Raw genomic sequence first — 18,673 nt, forward strand, 5'->3', positions numbered from 1 at the left:
GCCTTCCTCTGGATCACCTGTGGGTATTGGATTGTGTATATGGGATTGTATGGTTGTGTTTTCTTTTTATGTCTTTTATTGGTTGAGCTAGATGGACTTGTCTTTTTTTTTTCAACCTGAGTAACTATGTAACTTTGGCTTCATTATGCCTTGTAAAGCTCTTTATTAACCACTTAAGGACCAAGCCTATTTCGGACACATGTTGTTTACAAGTTAAAATCAGTGTTTTTTTGCCAGAAAATCTTTTAGAACCCCCAAACATTATTTTTATATATATATATATATATATATATATATATATATATATATATTTATTTTTATAGCAAAGACTCTGCAGAATAAAATGGCGGTTGTTGCAATATTTTGTATTTTGTCTTTCAAACTCAATTTTTTGGGAAAACAATACACTTCACTGAATTTAAAAAAAGCTAAACTGTAAAGTTAGCCCAATTTTTTTTGTATATTGTGAAAGATGATGTCACGTCAAGTAAATAGATACCTAACGTTATGGTTTAAAATTGCGCACACAATTACGATACTTGAAGATTTCCATAGGCAACGCTTTAAAAAATGTTGACGGTTACCAGTTTAGCATTACAGAGGAAGTATTTTGCTAGAATTATTGCTCTCGCTCTGACGACCGCGGCGTTGCCTCACGTGTGAGTTGAACACTGTTTACATTTGTGGGCTTGACTTGCGTATATATTTCTTTTTTTTTTGTTTTGTTCTATTTTTTTCCACTGTTCCTTTAAAAAAAAAAATTCTGATCACTTTTATTGCTGTCACAAGGAATGTAAACATCCCTTGTGACAGTAATAGGCAGTGAGAGGTACTCTTTATGGACTAAAAGACCCCAAATCCCTATTTTGCACTTAAAGTATTCAAAACACCAAAATCTGCATTTTTGAATACTGTCACTTTCTTCAATTTGGCGCTGTTTGCAGCCGAGTAAACCAGAAGTGACATTGAGACAGCACTTCCAGGTTACTTGATCGGAGACCCGATCGAAGCCAAATCCAGCTTCGTTAGGGACTCTAACCAGCCGGCGGATGTGTCGGCTGGTTGTTTGGGTCTTCCGGTGGGACGGAGACCCGGGCAGAGCGGCGGAAGGTGGCAGGAGGGGGGGGGGGGGCTGCATTGGTTTTTATCAGAAAGCCGACTGCCGGCTCTAAAAAATGGTACAGAGGTGATGCCTCTAGCTGCATCGCCCCGGTACAACCACTTGTTCAAGCTGACATACAGGTATGTCAGTTTGTGGGAAGTGGTTAAAGGTGTTTATCAGATTATGCCACCCTTACAGCACCCTGTGTTTCTCTGGGATGTTACATTTTCCCCTCTGTCCTGCAGAAGCCACCCTATGAACCCATCAGGGAACTCTTTAATTGATCTGTCCTGCAAAGTAGCCTTCTTAGTGGCTATCACATCTGCCAGGCATGTCTCTGAAATAGCGTCTCTCCCTTGTAAAGGAGCCATTCCTGATCCTTCACAAAAGCAGAGTAAAGTAGTCCTATGGCCAAGACCTACCTTTCTACCTAAGGTGGTGTCTACTTTCCACGTTAATGAAGACCCATACGTTCGTTCTTTGTGCCCTGCTCCTAAGCACCCCAGATTGCTTTTCAAAGTCTGGACATTGTCCAAGCTCTGAGTTAATCTAAAAGCTACAGCTTTCAAAAGGAAGATGGTCTTTCTATTGTCATTAAGGACTTGCAAAGGACATCCTGCTTCAAAATTCACTACTGTATATGGATAGACCCCTCCAGCACTCATATGAGCTAACTGCACCAAATTCATGGGTGTTTCCTCAGCATTCGGACACCAAGTCTCTGTTGCCCAGCTTTGCAAGTTCGCCACCTGGCCTTCAGTTCATAACATTTTCAAGTTTTACTGGTTGGACACCCAAGCTTCTGCGGCTTCTTGCAGACAGGTTCTTGCAGATGGTCTTTTTTTGTTATTGTTGGTTGCTATAGTTTGCCTTGTTGTAGCTCCTCTTATACATTGCTTGGGGAGGTCCCACGGTCTGCAAGTATAAATATCTAGCCGGTGCCCTGTACTGTACAAAAAATGTAAGAGGCCTTTTATTTGACCTGAAAAATTCGTATGCAGTACAGGACACATTCCTTCTATTGTTCCAGTGTTACTCTGCATTGCTTGCTAAAAAAAAAAAATTTAAGTCTTAAGTATATTGAACAAAATATAACTGGATAATAACATTAGAGATCGTTGATCCATTAAATATCCAGTTGCCTTCAGGGTATTGGGAAAGATTTTTTTACTTCTTGGTTGTTGATCCACTGGCTTTAATACATTGAGTTATTGACCTAGAATACACTCTGCCATTCAGGATTTAGCTAAATTAACAGCAAAGTGACTAAGTGATTAGCACTTTCGCCTAGCAGAACTAGATTCACCAGTTCGAATCCCAACCATGGCACTACCTGCCTGGAGTTTGCATGTTCTCTCTGTGCCTGCGTGGGTTTCCTCTGGGCACTCCGGTTTCCTCCCACACTCCAAAGACATTCTGGTAGATTCATTGGATCCTTTGTAAATTGGCCCAAGTATATGTATGAATGTGAGTTAGGGACCTTAGATTGTAAGCTCCTTGAGAGCAGGAACTGATCCGAATGTACAATATATATGTGTAAACCGCTGCATAAATTGATGGCGCTGTATAAGAACCTGTCATAAATAAAAATCAACTTGCTATGTACTTGTTTCAGGTCTGTGAGTCTGAAGTACTGAAGCCAAAGATAGACAATTCATACTTCCCCATTACAGATTTTCTCTAAAGAAGAAATATTGCAAAAATATATTTTCTTCATATTGTCTTCATATTATATGTATTTATTCAATAAATCTTTGTCTAGTTGACCTCACTCAAAGTCCCACACTTCTGTCTTTGTTTTTATATTTCTAATAACTGTAATTGTGTATACAGTATTGACTTCTGAAATACGAAAATTATTAAACTGAATGGCATCGTCACCAGTGACAATATTTTATACAATATTCTATTCTCCCCCAGACAGAACCAATCACAGTAAATGTTTGCAAATAGCAACCAATCTCTGCAGCTGCTGTATATGTAATGGTCAGTGCAGGCTGATAACCAATGCTCCTGTTTTGATGACAAATTTGACATCAGTCTGTATTCCACTCCATATGAGTAGTGTTATTAATCTACTTCTTGACTTTCTTATCTCAGAAATAATTTTCTTTCACATTTCCTAGGGCTCGGAAAACCAGTTAATATTGAAAATATACAGACAAAAAGTAGTCAAGCAAAAGGAAAGGATCGACTTACTGGCAGAGCCCAAAGGTAACTCTGTGTTCCATACCTTTTTATAGTCCTGTTTCCACAAGAATAAGTCAAGAGGGCCAATTAATAAAAGTCATAAATTCTAGCTTGCTGCATGTATGGCAATCTCACCACTGGGTCATTCATAAAAAGATGCAAATATTATTTTCTCGATTATTTGACAGACGCAGCTCCATCTTCTTTAGACCATTGGGTTATGCTCCTCCTATCAGGAATAGGCACTAGGCAGGAAAAAAACTTTACCACGCCTATGGGGCCGTCTCTGCAGGCATAACCCCACACACTGCTTCAGCCTGCAGAATGTTTCTGCCTAGTTTAGGAATAGGACCTAGCTCCCTGCTGGTGCTTCGGTCTTAGCTGTTAATAGGGAAATTTTTTTATTTTATGATTTTTTTTTGTTTTGTTTTCACTACTTAGTTCCTGGAGAACTACAAGCAACAGGTATGGCACTTTAATTCTAGCAAAGACACAAGCTGTTCCTTCCTTTTCCTGTGCAGATTAGTTTCACTTTCGTTTTCACAGGACATGCTGGCAGTCTCCTGAGCAGTTCAGTAACCTTTTATGGGGTCCCCTGTGGGTTTTCCTTATACACTCTACTGTTAGATTGTACTAGTCTGGGGTTTGGTAGTCCACAATTATAGCGGTGGGATCGTAATTTGGTGACCACTTCTGGACCAGAAGATTTTCTCCCTTAATGACCAGGCTATATTTTGCGTTTCGGCGCTGTCTACTTTAGCTGACAATTGCGTGGTCGTGCGACACTGTACCCAAATAAAATTTGTTCTTTTTTTACCCACAAATAGAGCTTTCTTTTGGTGGTATTTGATCACCTGTGTGATTTTTATTTTTTGCTTATTAAACAAAAAAAGAGCGACACTTCTGAAAGAAAAACAATATTTTTCACTTTCTGCTATATACCATTTCCCCCCAAAAAATGTAAAAATCAAAACTTAACATTGTAGGCCAATTTGTTTTCGGCTGCATATTTTTGGTTAAAGAAATCGCAATAAGCGTATTTTGATTGGTTTGCACAAAAGTTATTGTGCCTACTAACAACGGGAAAGATTTATGTCATTTTTATTGTTTTTTTTTTTTTTTTTTTTTTTACTAGTTATGGCGGCGATATGCAATTTTTATCGGGACAGCGACATTGCGGCAGGCAGATCGGACCCCTAACTTAAATTTTTGACACTTTTGGGGGAACCAGTGACATTACTACAGTAATTAGTGCTAAAAATATTCACTGTTACTGTAATAATGACACTGGCAGGGAATGGGTTAACACTGTGGGTGATCAAGAAGTTAAATGTGAGCCTAGGGGAGTGACTCTAACTGTGGGGGGGGGGGGGTGTGGCTTGTGAAATGGTCATAGAGAGACCTGTGATCCTATATAAAAGGATCACAGAAGCTCTGTGATCATTCCAGGGAGAAGAACGGTCATCTGTGTTTACAACAGCTGACCGTTCTTCTCTCACAGCGGGGAGTGATCGTGGGTGTCAGGCGGCAGTCGGAGTCCCATGCATCGGAGTCCCTGCTTCCGTAGGTCTACGTCGGTTCACGCAGGAGGGCCACACTGCCGCAGTAAAAAGGCGACGGGCGGTTGGCAACCAGTTGAAGAGGCACTGCACCTTTTTTCATACCAGTGAAAAATGGAGTCCCAGGATAAAAATTCACCTACAGACCCCTTGGGTGCCCCTGCGGACCCTTCTGGGTCACAGTCACAGCCTGATCTCACAGCATTTATACAAAGCTTGATGTTAAAGGTAGATTTTGTAATTACAAGTGTTGCCAGCCGCAAACGCCCTCTGCCTTCACTTCCATCAGCAGTGTCTTCAGACTCTGAGGCAGATATGGCCACCGCAGACGTATCCCACCCTGAAGGGTCTGTGTCTTTGCATTCCGACGGGGAAGAGGACCTGTCCTCCTCAGCCGCAGCGTGGGCATACGCCTTGGTGGAAGCCCTTATAGTTTCAGGGCAGGAAACTTTAAAAGTGGCAGATGAATATACAGTGTCGGGTACACAGGTGTCCTTTGGCTCCGCAATCCCATAAATCGGGCAAGGTGTTCCCTTGTCCTGAAATGTTTCATAACATTGTGGATGAACAATAGCGGCACATCACGCACATGTAGTGCCTAAGCATTTTAAACGCCGTTACCCTTTTGCGGATGCAATATCCACTAGGTGGACTGTGCCACCGAAGGTGGATCACCCAGTTTCCAGGCTGAATAAATCTCCTGTGGTTCCGGTGGAGGAATCCTCGACTTTTGTGGACCCCGTGGATAGACGGATGGAGTCTCCGTCCCATCACCTACACGTGATAGCGTGTTCCATTTTGAAAACTACTTTTCTCTGTCGTTCATTGACGGACGCAGTTCCTGATGCATATCAGTAGGGTTATACTGCCCCCTACAGGAGTAGGACACTGGACAGAAAAATATTTCTGGCTATGCCTATGGGCAGTCCCAGAGGGTACACCCTCTCTCTTCCTGCATAGGATGTCAGTTTTAATCTGTCTAGTCCAGGAGTAAGGACCTAGTTCCCTGCTGGGATCACTGGTTCTGGCAAAGTTCTTTCTAGTTAATTTTTTTTTAGTTCGCTTTTCTCCAGATTTTTTCCTATGAGATCTAAAAGCAACTATGCCGGATCTGGGCAACGGGCTGAATGTATAGATCCAGTGGTCATCCACGCCAGCCAATGAGCATATTGCCCATTGATGAGGTGGGCGGGCGCTCTTTACACACGCCCCACAGGAGGAGGGTCTGACCCCAATCTGTGTCTTTGTTTCAAATGTCATTGTATAGTATTTAAGCAAGGGCTTAGACATGCTTTTTTAGTCTCTGAGGAAGAGGCTAAGCCTCGAAACGCGTTAGCCACTACTTAACCTCAGATCTTACTACTGAGGACTGCGTTCCTCATGTGATATGCTTTTAACCAAGAAACTCGTTTGTGAGTATTTTTAATCTTTTTACTTTTAATAAACCAACCAATGGATAATGCACTAGGCCTGTGCACCCCTGTGTTTGTTTGTTGTTTATAATGAGCATGCGCAGGCCTGAGCTCAATGCTGGGTCGGTGGCAACATAGTCCCACTGGACGGGGACTGGCCCTGCGAGTTAAACGTCTCGCCAGGCCGCACACAACTGGGTCTAGGCCAGAGTCGCAGCGGTCATATTTGGCTGACAGCACCCCCACTTCGGCTGGGAGGGGGCCTGTCAGGAGATGGCGCCTGCCTGTGTTCCTGGTATGGTGAGTAAATGTTCCCCCCTCTTACCCTGGCATATTTTGGGGTGGGCGCAGGTCCCTCCCTGGGACGGTCGGACCCTCACAATCCTGGGTTCCCCTCTGTCTTGTCACGCACCCCCTCTGTTACCTGCACCCCCCCCCCCCACGCTTGGGGCGGTTGGGTCTACTCCCTGGGGCTGAGACCACGTTTCCAGACCGAATGGGGGGTCACATGGTCCGGCGGCGGACAAACGATTGTGCAGGGGGGGTCTCGATCTGTACCTCCAAGGCCCACTTGCTGATCGATCCCACTGTGGAGCCTGGGGGCCCCCCTGAGGGTCCTCGTTTTCGCTGCAGATGGCATGGGGGCCCAATTTTCTTGGAGCAACGTGCTGAAATGGGCGGCCATCTTGGTACACCGGGCACGGCCATTTTGCGGTGGATTATTCTTCTAGGAATCTGTATGGGAGTTCCTGGAGACGTTGTTCTGTGGGTGGAGCCCCTCCCTATACCCTGGATAGTTTCTCAGCTCATTTCCTTTTGGATCGAGCTTGCTACTGACACGTGCAGACGGTCTGGGGCCTTCTGCTGCATCTTGGTACAGTGAGTCTGGTGGTCTCTCTCTCTCTCCGCTGGGGGTCTCCAGCACAATTGCCTGACCTGAGGTGCAGTGGGACTTTTTAAAAAAAAATAAAAAAATGTCTGTAATTTTTTTCAGCTTTTTGCTGACGGGTTCCCCTGGTGCATCATGGACCCTACAGATCATGTGTTCCTACCTGACCCCCTTGGGGAGGCTGCAGGGCCCTCCGTATCCCAGTTGTCTACCGATGCAATTTTGGCGGTCCTGGAAGCATTTGTGTCCTGGGTGGAGGTGGTCTTTAAAGGAGCGAGGTGCTAAGAAATGCCCTCTGCCTACCCCTGCCTCATCTGATACCTCAGGTTCTGAGTCTGACTCAGCCACCGCAGACGCGAGTCTCCCTGCCGGGTCCGCTACCTCGCGCCCTGTCTCCTCTGACAGTGAGGATGACATTTCTACCTCTGCTGCCGCGCAAGATAAGGCGCTGGTGGACGCACTAGTTTCTGTGCGTGAGACACAGAAAATGGAGGTCGCAGCTACAGCTGCGACTGGGGCGCTGGTTATGTTTGGCACTCACAAGCCATCCAGAGCGGCACAGGTTTTCCCCTTTGCTGCGTATTTTGACAACATGCTCAAAAAAGAATGGGACCGTCCAAAGCATTCCCCTGAGTGGATTGCTAGACACTATCCTTTTGAGTCCCTTATAAAGAAGTGGACCCTCTGTTCTCAAGACTGAATAAGGCTACCGTTATCCCAGTGGAGGATTCCCCGTCCTTTAAGGATCCGTAGGATAGGAAGGCAGAGGCTGTGGGTGGGGTCTGCACTGAGACCGGTGTTTTACGGTTGCCCTTGTTCTGCACACGTTGACTGTATGGGCTAAGTTACTACGCCATGGCCTGGAGAAGAAACGGGTACCCTCTGACTTCCAGGAGCTGTTGGACCAGCTGGTGCAGGGGCTGCAATTTGTCGCGATGCCGCGCTGGACACTGCTCCCATATTGGACCGACTGTCCGTTTTTGCAGTGGTCCTTTGGCGTATACTTTGGCTGAAGTGCTGGTCTGCGGATCAGACTTCAAAGAAGGCCTTGACTGATCTACCTTTTCAAGGAGATCGCCTGTTTGGAGCTACCCTGGTGATGACATTAAGGGTCTTACGGGGGGGGGGGGGGGACGGGGGGGGGGGGGGGGGGGAAGAGTAACTTTCTTCCACAGGCTAACAAGGGAAAGGACCCTCGTCGCAGACGGGGTCCCTCCTTCTCCGCACACAAAATGTTTTTTCGTTTCTCAGGGTCAGTTGATAAGGCGAAGCCCTTCAAGACTCCCTCGGGCGGGTCCAAGTGACCCTGGTCTGGCTAACAAAAGTCCGGTTTCTCCAGACCTGAGGACAAGACCTCCTCGGCCTGAAGTTGCACCCTTACCTGTATCTGGGGTGGGGGAACGTCTTTGCCGGTTCCCGGCCCTGTGGCTATCCCGGATGCCAGACAAATGGGTTCAGGAGGTCATACGGTCAGGTTACAAGATCGATTTTCGATCATTCCCTCCGGTAAGATTTTTCCCTTCCAATGTGCGACTGTCCCCGGATCGCTTGCTAGCGCTCTCTGGGGCAGTTCAGTTCAGGACCTGGTGCAACAGGGGGTAATAGTTCCAGTTCAGTGTGTGAAATGTTTTCAGGGCTTTTATTCAAACCTGTTCACGGTTCCCAGGAAGGAAGACCAGGTGCGTCCAATCCTGGACGTGAAAGCACTTAATTGCTTTGTGCAAGTTCAAAGGTTCATGTTGGAATCGGTTTGCACGGTGGTGGCCTCCCTACATCAGGGGGATTTCCTGGCCTCCATAGATGTCAAAGATGCCTACCTTTACATCCCAATCTGTGCAGGACACCAACATTTTCTCCGTTTGCCGTGGGAGAGGATCACTATTAGTTTGTGGCATTGCCCGTTGGTCTTGCCTCTGCTCCTCTGGGTCTTCACAAGGTGTTGGCCGCGATCCTGGCGCTGTTGCGGAAGCGGAGGATATCGGTACGGAGTCTCCTATGGTGCTGGAAACAAATTTGGCAATCACCATGATAACTCTGGAGGAGTTTGGGTGGTTTCTGAACTGTCAGAAGTCGTCTTTGGTCCCTTTCATAGACTGGATTTTCTGGGCACTTCTTCCTCAGGAAAAACTCCAAGAACTATGGATATGATCAACGTGTATAAATACATAAGGGGTCCATATAGTGCACTTGAGTTATTCACTTTAAGGTCAACACAGAGGACAAGGGGCACTCTCTCTTTACGTCTAGAGGAAAACCGATTTTGTTTCCAAATACGGAAAGGTTTCTTCACTGTAAGAGATGTGAAAATGTGGAATAGACTCCCTCCAGTGGTGGTTCTGGCCAGCTCACTAGATTGCTTTTAAAAAAGGACTTGATTATTTCCTGGGTGGACATAATATAAATGGGTACTAATATTTATAGGTAAAGTTGATCCAGGGAATATCCGATTGCCTCTCGGGGGATCAGGAAGGATTTTTGTTCCCCTGGTGTAACAAATTGGATCATACTTTGCTGGGGTTTTTTTTGCCTTCCTCTGGATCAACTGTGGGTATAGGATTGTGTATATGGGATTGTATGGTTGGGTTTTCTTTACTGTTTTTTTTTTTATTGGTTGAGCCAGATGGACTTGTGTCTTTTTTCAACCTGACTAACTATGTAACTATATATATATATATAGATATATATATACACATAAAGCTGCAGGAAAAAGTATGTGAACCCTTTGGAATGATATGGATTTCTGCACAAATTGGTCAAAAATGTGATCTGATCATCATCTAAGTCACAACAATAGACAATCACAGTCTGCTTAAGCTAATAACACACAAAAAATGAAATGTTGCCATGTTTTTATTGAACACACCATGTAAACATTCACAGTGCAGGTGGAAAAAGTATGTGAACCTCTAGACTAATGACATCTCCAAGAGCTAATTGGAGTGAGATGTCAGCCAACTGGAGTCCAATCAATGAGATGAGATTGGAGGTGTTGGTTACAGCTGCCCTGCCCTATAAAAAACACACCAGTTCCAGGTTACTGATCAATGTTCTGGAGCTGAGAGAGATCCGGCTTTGCCTAGTCCACTGGACTGAGTAAATGCAGGGTTATCCAGTGCGCATTCAATCGGACAATGCCACGGCCGTGGCTTATGTCAATCACCAAGGGGGCACCAAAATTGCCCTTGCAACTCCCTCAGTTGTTCACATTCCAGAAGTGAAAAATTGGAAGGCGGATTACCTCAGTCGACAAGCCTTGGATGCGGGGGAATGGTCCCTCCATTCTTCCAGCAGTTGTGCCTTCGTTGGGGCACTCCAGATGTAGATCTGTTGGCGTCTCCGGTCAACAGAAAAGTACAGATGTTTGTGGCACGCTCCCGGCATCCTCTGGTGGATGCCGAAGACATGCTGGTGGCCCATGGGGTCAGTATCAGCTGATGTATGCCTTCCCTCCTCTCAAGTTGCTGCCAAGACTTCTTTGCAAGATCAAGGCGAAAGGGATTCCGTCATTCTTGTGGCTCCGGATGTGCCTCGCCGATCTTGGTATGCTGACCTGGTCAGACTAGTCGCACACGCTCCTTGGAGACTTCCTCTCAGGGAGGATCTACTGTCTCGAGGGCCAATCTTCCATCCTGCTTTACGGTCACTGGCTTGATGGCTTAGATGTTGAAAGCCAGGTGCTGAAGGACAGGGGATTGTCTGCTTCAATGATTCCCACTCTGCTTAAAGCGAGGAAAGCGACTTCTAGGAAGATTCATCATCGTAAGTGGAAGTCGTATATTGCGTGGTGTGAGTCTCTTGGGGCTCTCCCTCGCTCTTACTCGGTGGCTCTGATCTTGGCTTTCCTTCCACGGGGAGTTGATCAAAAGCTGGCCTTGAGTACTATCATGGGTCAGGTCTCGGCCTTGGCATTTTTCTTCCAAAGGCCATTGGCCACCCACTCCCTGATGCGTAACATCCAGGGGGTACGACACTTGGTACCTCTGGTGCGACTTCTGTTGTCAACTTGGGATCTTAATTTGGTGCTGTTGGTTCTCAAGTAGCCTCCCTTCGAAAGTATTCAGGAGATTCCCCCGCTTACCTTATCCCAGAAGCTGGCTTTTTTGGTGGCAATCACTTCTGCACACAGGGTGTCGGAACTGGCGGCGTTGTCCTGTCATTCTTCCTACCTGGTGGTTCACAGGGATAAATTAGTACTTCGTCTGGATCCATCCTTCCTTTCGAAGGTAGTTTCCAGTTTTCACCTAAATTAGGACGTCACATCGTGTTACCCTTTTTGTGTCTTAAGCTAAAACATCCTAAGGAGTTTGCACTGCATACTCTGGATATGGTTCAGGCAATCAGGGTTTACTTGGCGACTAGTGAGTCTTTTTGAAAGTCCAATTCGCTCTTTGTTCTCACGGGTGGTCCAAAGAAAGGGCTGCCTGTGTCCGCTGTGACTATTTCCAGATAGATCAGACAGACAGTTGTGCAGGCTTATTCAATTAAGGGTCAGGTTCCACCTTTCCCTGTTAAGGCGCATTCTACTCAGGCGTTTAGTGCTTCCTGGGCTTTTCGCCATCAGGCATCTGTGCTTCAGGTTTGCAAGGCGGCTACCTGGTCGTCTGTTCACACCTTTACCAAATTTTAGAAGGTGAATGTGCTGACATCTGCGAATGCCTCTTTTGGCCGCAAAGTTTTGCAGGCTGCTGTTTAGGGGGCTTTTTGGCCTTCCTTGAGGGTGTTTACTGTTTGTTTCAGGTGGACCTGATCTTGTTGTTCTGATGAGTCCTATGTTGCCTGGTTGGCTATGTTTAGCCTTGGAGATTGTTTTTTTTTTTTTTCCTGCTGTTCCCACCCCTTATTTTATGGCACTGCTTTGGGACGTCCCTACTGATATGCATCAGGAACTGCGTCCGTCAATGAACAATAGAAAAAAATGGATTTTTGACTTACTGTAAAATCCTTTTCTCAAGTTCATTGACGGACGCAGTACCCACCCCTCTATTTTGAGTTGGGTTGGTGTTACTTCTCTGACACTGCTTTGATACAAAACTGACATTCTATGCCAGGAGAGCAAAGGTATACCCTCTGGGACTACCCATAGGCATAGCCAGAATTTTTTTTCTGTCCAATGTCCTACTTCTGTAGGGGGCAGCATAACCCTACTGACATGCATCAGTAACTTAAGAGAAAAGGATTTTACGGTAAGTCAAAAACTCAGTTTTGTGAACATTCTGGTGTCGCAGACGGTTACTGAATGGGTGAAGTTATTTAAAAGTAACTTGGAAGCTCAACGGCTCCCCTCTGCAGTGCTGGAACTAATGGACCAGTCGGCTCAAGCCCTGGTGTTCATGTGCGATTCGTCCCTGCATGCGGCTCCGCTATTGACCAGGGTGTCGGCAGTGGGGATTGCTATTAGGCGCATGGTGTGGCTAATAATCTGGTCTGCTGACTAGGCTTCCAAAAAGGCCTTGACTGACCTTCCCTTCACAGGGGAGATATGGTTTGGATCCTCTCTGGTCGAGTTGATCAAAGGTCTCACCGAGGGTAAGAGTACTCTTCTTCTTCAATCCTCTAAGCACAAGGCGCCATGTCCTAGGCGGGAGCATTCCTTTACTGCTCATAGTTGTCTTTTTCGTAGCTCCGGGTCACAAGAAAAAGGAAAAACGTTCAGGTCTGCTGGGGGTTCCAAGAAACCATGGTAAGGCAAATCTAAATCTTCATCTGCATGAAGGGGCACCTTCACCAGCTTTTGGGGTGGGGGGACATCTTCGCCTCTTTCCGGAACCATGGACCTCCTTGATTCAGGACAAATGGGTTCACAAACTGATCCGATCAGGGTATAAGATCGAATTCAGATCTCGACCGTCGGACAGGTTCCTCCCGTCCAATCTTCACCTATCTTCAGACCAGTTAAGGGACTTTCGAGGGGCGGTATATGATTTGCTGTCGCAAGGAGTGATTGTACCGGTTCCTTCTCAGGAACGCTTTCCAGGGTTTTATTAAAACCTATTCACCGTGCCCAGAAAGGAGGTCAAGGTGTGTACACGGTGCGGGTACAGAAGTTTCGGATGAAATCCATTCAAACGGTAGTGGCGTCACTGCACCAGGGAGACTTTTTAGCCTCCATAGATATCAAGGACGCATATCTACACATCCCTATTTACGCTGAGCACCTGCGGTTTCTTCGCTTTTGCAGTAGCAGAAGAGAATTATCAATTTGTGGCATTACCCTTGGGTCTCGCCTCCGCACCCAGGGTGTTTTCCAAGGTGCTAGCACCAGTGTTGGCCATTGGTGCGCCAATGGGGGTTTGCGGTACTGGGGTATCTAGACGATATCCTGTTGAAAGCGGACACCCATTCAGCCCTGATGGGCGACCTGACAATCACTGTCAAAACCCTGCAGGAGTTCGGCTGGACCATCAATTTCACAAATCCGCCCTGATACCTTCCTTGAGACTGGATTATCTGGGCCTGACTCTAGATTCCGCTTTGGCAAAGGTCTTTCTACCCCTGGACAAGCTGCAAAAAATGTTGTGGTGGATTCAATTTCCAGCACTAAAAGGGCAAGTCCTTCCTCCCGTTGTTTTGGACAGTGGTAACCATGGACGCCAGCCGGTCAGGCTGGGGCTGGGTGCTGGGGAAGCTCTGTGCCCAGGGAACCTGGACAGTAGAAGAGTTTGAACTACTGATAAACGTTTTGGAGCTCAGAGCAATAAAGCTTTGTCTGAATCACTGGATGACTCGTTTGCAAGATTGTCCTGTTCGGATTCAATCAGACAATGCCACGGCTGTGGCTTACATCAATCACCAGGGGGGCACAAAAAGTGTCTTGGTGGCCAAGGAGGTGGAAAGGTTTGTTCCAGCCCTCTCTGCTGTGCACATTCCGGGTGTGGAGAACTGGCAAGCAGATTACCTGAGTCGTCAGGTGTTGGATCAAGGGGAGTGGTGTCTACATCCGGAGGTTTTTTATCTCCTGTGTGCTCAGTGCAGGACACCAGAGGTCAATCCGTTTGCTTCTCGTCTCAAGAAGGTGCAGAGGTTTGTAGCCAGGTCTCGAGATGCTATGGCCGATGCCACAGATGTACTGGTGGCTCCTTGAGGTCAGTATTGGCTGATTAATGCCTTTCCACTGCTGAAACCCCTGCCAAGGCTTCTACGCAAGATAGAGGTAAAAGGGATTCTGGTCATTCTGGTGGCCCCAGACTGACCTTCCCGGTCTTGGTACGCAGACCTAGTAAGGTTGGTCGCCGATGCTCCTTAAAGACTTCCTCTTAGGGAAGAACTGTTGTCTCAAGGTCCGATCTTCCATCCTGCTTTACAGTCCCTGGCTTTAATGGCATGGCTGTTGAAAGCCAGGTGTTGAGAGATAGAGGTCTTTCTGACTCTGATTCCTACGCTGTTGAAGGCTAGGAAGTCGACTTCCAGGAAGATATATCATTATACGTGGAAATCGTACATTTCATGGTGAGAATCGTTGATGGTGCATCCTTGCTTGTTTTCAATCGCTAGGATTTTGGCATTTCTGCACAAAGGGGTTGAACTGTGGTTGGTTTTGGGCACTATCAAAGGCCAAGCATCGGCCTTGGCTATATATTTCCAAATGATAATGAAAAAAGGTGTGCAAACCAATATGAAAGTGTAAAAGCAGCACTGTGATGAAGAGAATGTGTGAAAAAAAATTGTAACTGAAAATTACAAAAGTGCGCTATTACTAAACAATAAAACAATAAACATTGTCCATATGTGAAAAAATCCAGAAAACAATGCAGAAAACAATGAGGAGTCTATTCCATCTGAAGGGGAGTGTTCCCAAGGTGATGCATGTAAAACGGACCAATTTGATTGGTGATAAGTGAATTAACCTCTTACCAAAACAATAATCCAGTAAAACGTGACTTGGTGCAAAAACTGAAAACTTAAGGTGACACCCAGTGATGTGAATGGACTCTTACCACTATGGAGAGAGAATGGAGCATATGCTGTGGTACCAGGGAGTCCAGTCAAACGGCCACACTTGATAAAATATCCAGAGGGATGGATGGATGGATGGACGGAGCTTTCCGGTATCTTCTGATGGGTCTGGAGGCTTCCACGGGTAGAATTGCCAGTAGGGCCACAATAAAGAAGAGGAAGGGACGGTTTATTGAATAAAAAATGGTAAAAACACTTACAAACATCCTTTGAGGTTGACAGCAAAATGCTCAGAAGAAGTCGCGGTCGCCTGCAGTGCGATCCGGGACCTGTAGCAGCACGGCTGGCTCCCCCAACACGTTTCTACTGAAGAGTCGGCTAGCTCCAATCACCGCCTCTCCTCCCCTGGCCCGACTCCCGCTGTGTCTGAATACAGCGGGAGCGAGCCTCCGGCGGCGCGCGCCTCCCACAAGGGGAGGAGTCCAGCGACGTAGGTCTACGTCGCTGGACAGAATCGAGCCACTTTGCCGCAGTACGCTCCATGTGAGCGGTCAGCAATTGGTTAAGATATAAAATGGCAGTTGTAAAACTACTTGTCATCTTTAAAAAAAAAAAAAATCAGGTTTGAGCTTGGTTCACATATATGTGAATTGGAGGAGTTTTGAACCACATCTGATTCGCATGACCTGTGAACCGATCTAGCTTTCTATGGAGACAGTCCACATATGTAGGGGCCGGCCGCATTCCGTTTTTAAAGAGTCCTGTACGTTTTTCAGTCCGATTAGGTGTGATTTCAAGTAAAAAATTTGTACCTGAAACGGTGAACGAAATCACACTGGACTCCTTTTAAAAATTGCACTGAAACCTCGGCTGGGCATACAGTATGTGAACCCGGCCTTAGGGCTTATAGGAGGAGAAATCTACCTGTCAGCAGGAGTCTTACTAATAGGGTGCTAATAACAATAAGTTACTATCGCTTACAGCAATCAGTGGTTTATTCACATTCCCTAGTCTGGATCCAGTAACTTTGCACTACAGATATATCTCAGGATATTTTAATATATTTTAGGATATCAATAAATCACAGCATGTCTAACATTTACATACATTTCAAATAATGTCTACTAAGTGAAAATGCTGTATGTACTATACTCACAGGATTATATACATTGAAGGAAAGAGCACATGCTGCACATATTAACCACTTACCCACTGGGCACTTAAACCCCCTTCCTAACCAGACCAATTTTCAGCTTTCAGTGCTTTCACATTTTGAATGACAATTACTCAATCATGCAACACTGTCCCCATATGAAATTGTCATCCTTTTTTTCACACAAACAGAGCTTTCTTTTGGTGGTATTTAATCATAATTGGGGTTTTTATTTTTTGCGTTATAAATGAAAAAAGACCGAAAATTTTGTAAAAAAAAAAGCATTTTTCTTCGTTTTGGTTTTAAATTTTGCAAATTTAGTAATTTTTCTTCATAAATTTTGACTAAAATTTATACTGCTACATATCTTTAGTAAAAATAACCCAAATAAGTATACATTTTTTGGTCTTTGTGAAGGTTATAGAGTCTACAAGCTAAGGTGCCAATCATTGAAAATTGATCACACCTAAAGTACTGAAGGCCTATCTAATTTCTTGAGACCCTAACAAGTCAGGACAGTACAAATACCCCCCCAAATGACCCCTTTTTGGAAAGTAGACATTCCAAGGTATTTAGTAAGAGGCATGGTGAATTTTTTGAAGTTTTAATTTTTTACCACAATTCTTTGCAAAATGAAGATTTTTAAAAAAATATATATATTTTTCACAAAATGGTCATATTACGAAGTTATTTCTCACACACTGTACAGGCATACTTGCAACTACACCCCAAAATACATTCTGCTACTCCTCCTGAGTATGGCGATACCACATGTGTGACACTTTTCCACAGCCTGACCACATACAGAGGCCCAACATCCAAGGAGCACCGTGAGGCGTTCTAGAAGCAAAAATTACACATATAATTTTCTGACGACCTATCACACTTTTGAAAGTCCTGGAGCACCTGGACAATGGAATTACCCACAAAATGACCCCATTTTGGAAAAAAAAACACCCCAACACATGATCTAGGAGGCATAATGAGTCTTTTGAACATGTCATTTTTTTCCACAAGTTTTTGGAAATGTGGAAAGAAAACCAAAACGCATTTTTTTTTTTTTACACAAAGTTGTCCATTTTTAAGACATTTCTAACACATAGCATGTACATGGCAAAAATGACACCCCAAAATACATTCTGCCACTCCTCCGGAGTATGGCGATACCACATATGTGACACTTTTCCACAGCCTGGACACATACAGAGGCCCAACATGCAGGGAGCATCGTCATTTCCTGACTTCCCATTACAATTTTGTGAGACACTGTAGGGCACTGTTAAGCATTGTAGTGGCACTGATGTGGCATGGATGTGGCCCGGATGAGCACTGACGTGGAATGGATGTGGCACTGATGAGCACTGACTTGGCATGGATGCGGCACTGATGAGCACTGACGTGGGATGGATGTGGCACTGATGAGCGCTGATGTGGCATGGATTAGCCCTGACGTGGCATTGATGTGGCACGGATGAGCACTGACATGGCATGGATGAGGCACAGATGAGCACCCTGACGTGGCATGGATGTGACACAGATGAGCAGTGACATGGTATGGATGTGGCACGGATGAGCACTGACGTGGCATGGATGTGGCACGGATGAGCACTGACATGGCATGGATGTGGCATGGATGAGCACTGATGTGGCATGGATGGGGCACGGATGAGCACTGACGTGGCATTGATGTGGCACGAATGAGCACTGACGTGGCATGGATGAGCACTGACGTGGCATTGATGTGGCACAGATGACCACTGATGTGGCACGGATGAGCACTGAAGTGGCATGGGTGTGGCACGGATGAGCACTGACGTGGCATGGATGAGCACTGATGTGGCACTGACGTTGCATGGATGTGGCACGGATGAGCACTGACGTGGCTTTGATTTGGCACGGATGTGCACTGATGTGGCATGGATGAGCACTGACATGGCATGGATGAGCACTGACGTGGCATTGATGTGGCACGGATGAGCACTGAAGTGGCATGGATGTGGCACAGATGAGCACTGAGGTGGCATGGATGTGGCATGGATGAGCACTGACGTGGCATGGATGAGCACTGACGTGGCATGGATGAGCACTGACGTGGCATGGATGAGCACTGATGTGGCATGGATGAGCACTGACGTGGGATGGATGAGCATCTTACCACTGGTGAGTATCTAGCGACTGGTGAGTGTCCTTGCGACTGGTGAGTGTCCTTGCGACTGGTGAGCATCTTGCGACTGGTGAGTGTCCTTGCGACTGGTGAGTGTCCTTGCGACTGGTGAGTGTCCTTGCGACTGGTGAGTTTCCTTGCGACTGGTGAGTTTCCTTGCGACTGGTGAGCATCTTGCGACTGGTGAGCATCTTGCGACTGGTGAGCGTCCTTGCGACTGGTGAGTGTCTTGCGACTGGTGAGTGTCCTTGCGACTGGTGAGTGTCCTTGCGACTGGTGAGCGTCCTTGCGACTGGTGAGCGTCCTTGCGA

The 18,673-nt window shown here is 46.0% G+C and overlaps 1 protein-coding gene across 1 annotated transcript in view; it reads left to right on the forward strand.

The window, feature by feature from the left end:
- CCDC9B (coiled-coil domain containing 9B) overlaps nucleotides 1-18,673 on the forward strand; it is a 364,648-nt gene that overhangs the window by 329,295 nt on the left and 16,680 nt on the right. The window contains exon 11 of the mRNA XM_082275011.1: nucleotides 3,229-3,316. Coding sequence (XP_082131137.1) covers nucleotides 3,229-3,316 — 88 coding nt within the window. The remainder of the gene's footprint in view (nucleotides 1-3,228; nucleotides 3,317-18,673) is intronic.

The sequence above is a fragment of the Pelophylax lessonae genome (assembly GCF_965119305.1).
Source record: "Pelophylax lessonae genome assembly, chromosome: 13".
Classification (NCBI taxonomy): domain Eukaryota; kingdom Metazoa; phylum Chordata; class Amphibia; order Anura; family Ranidae; genus Pelophylax; species Pelophylax lessonae.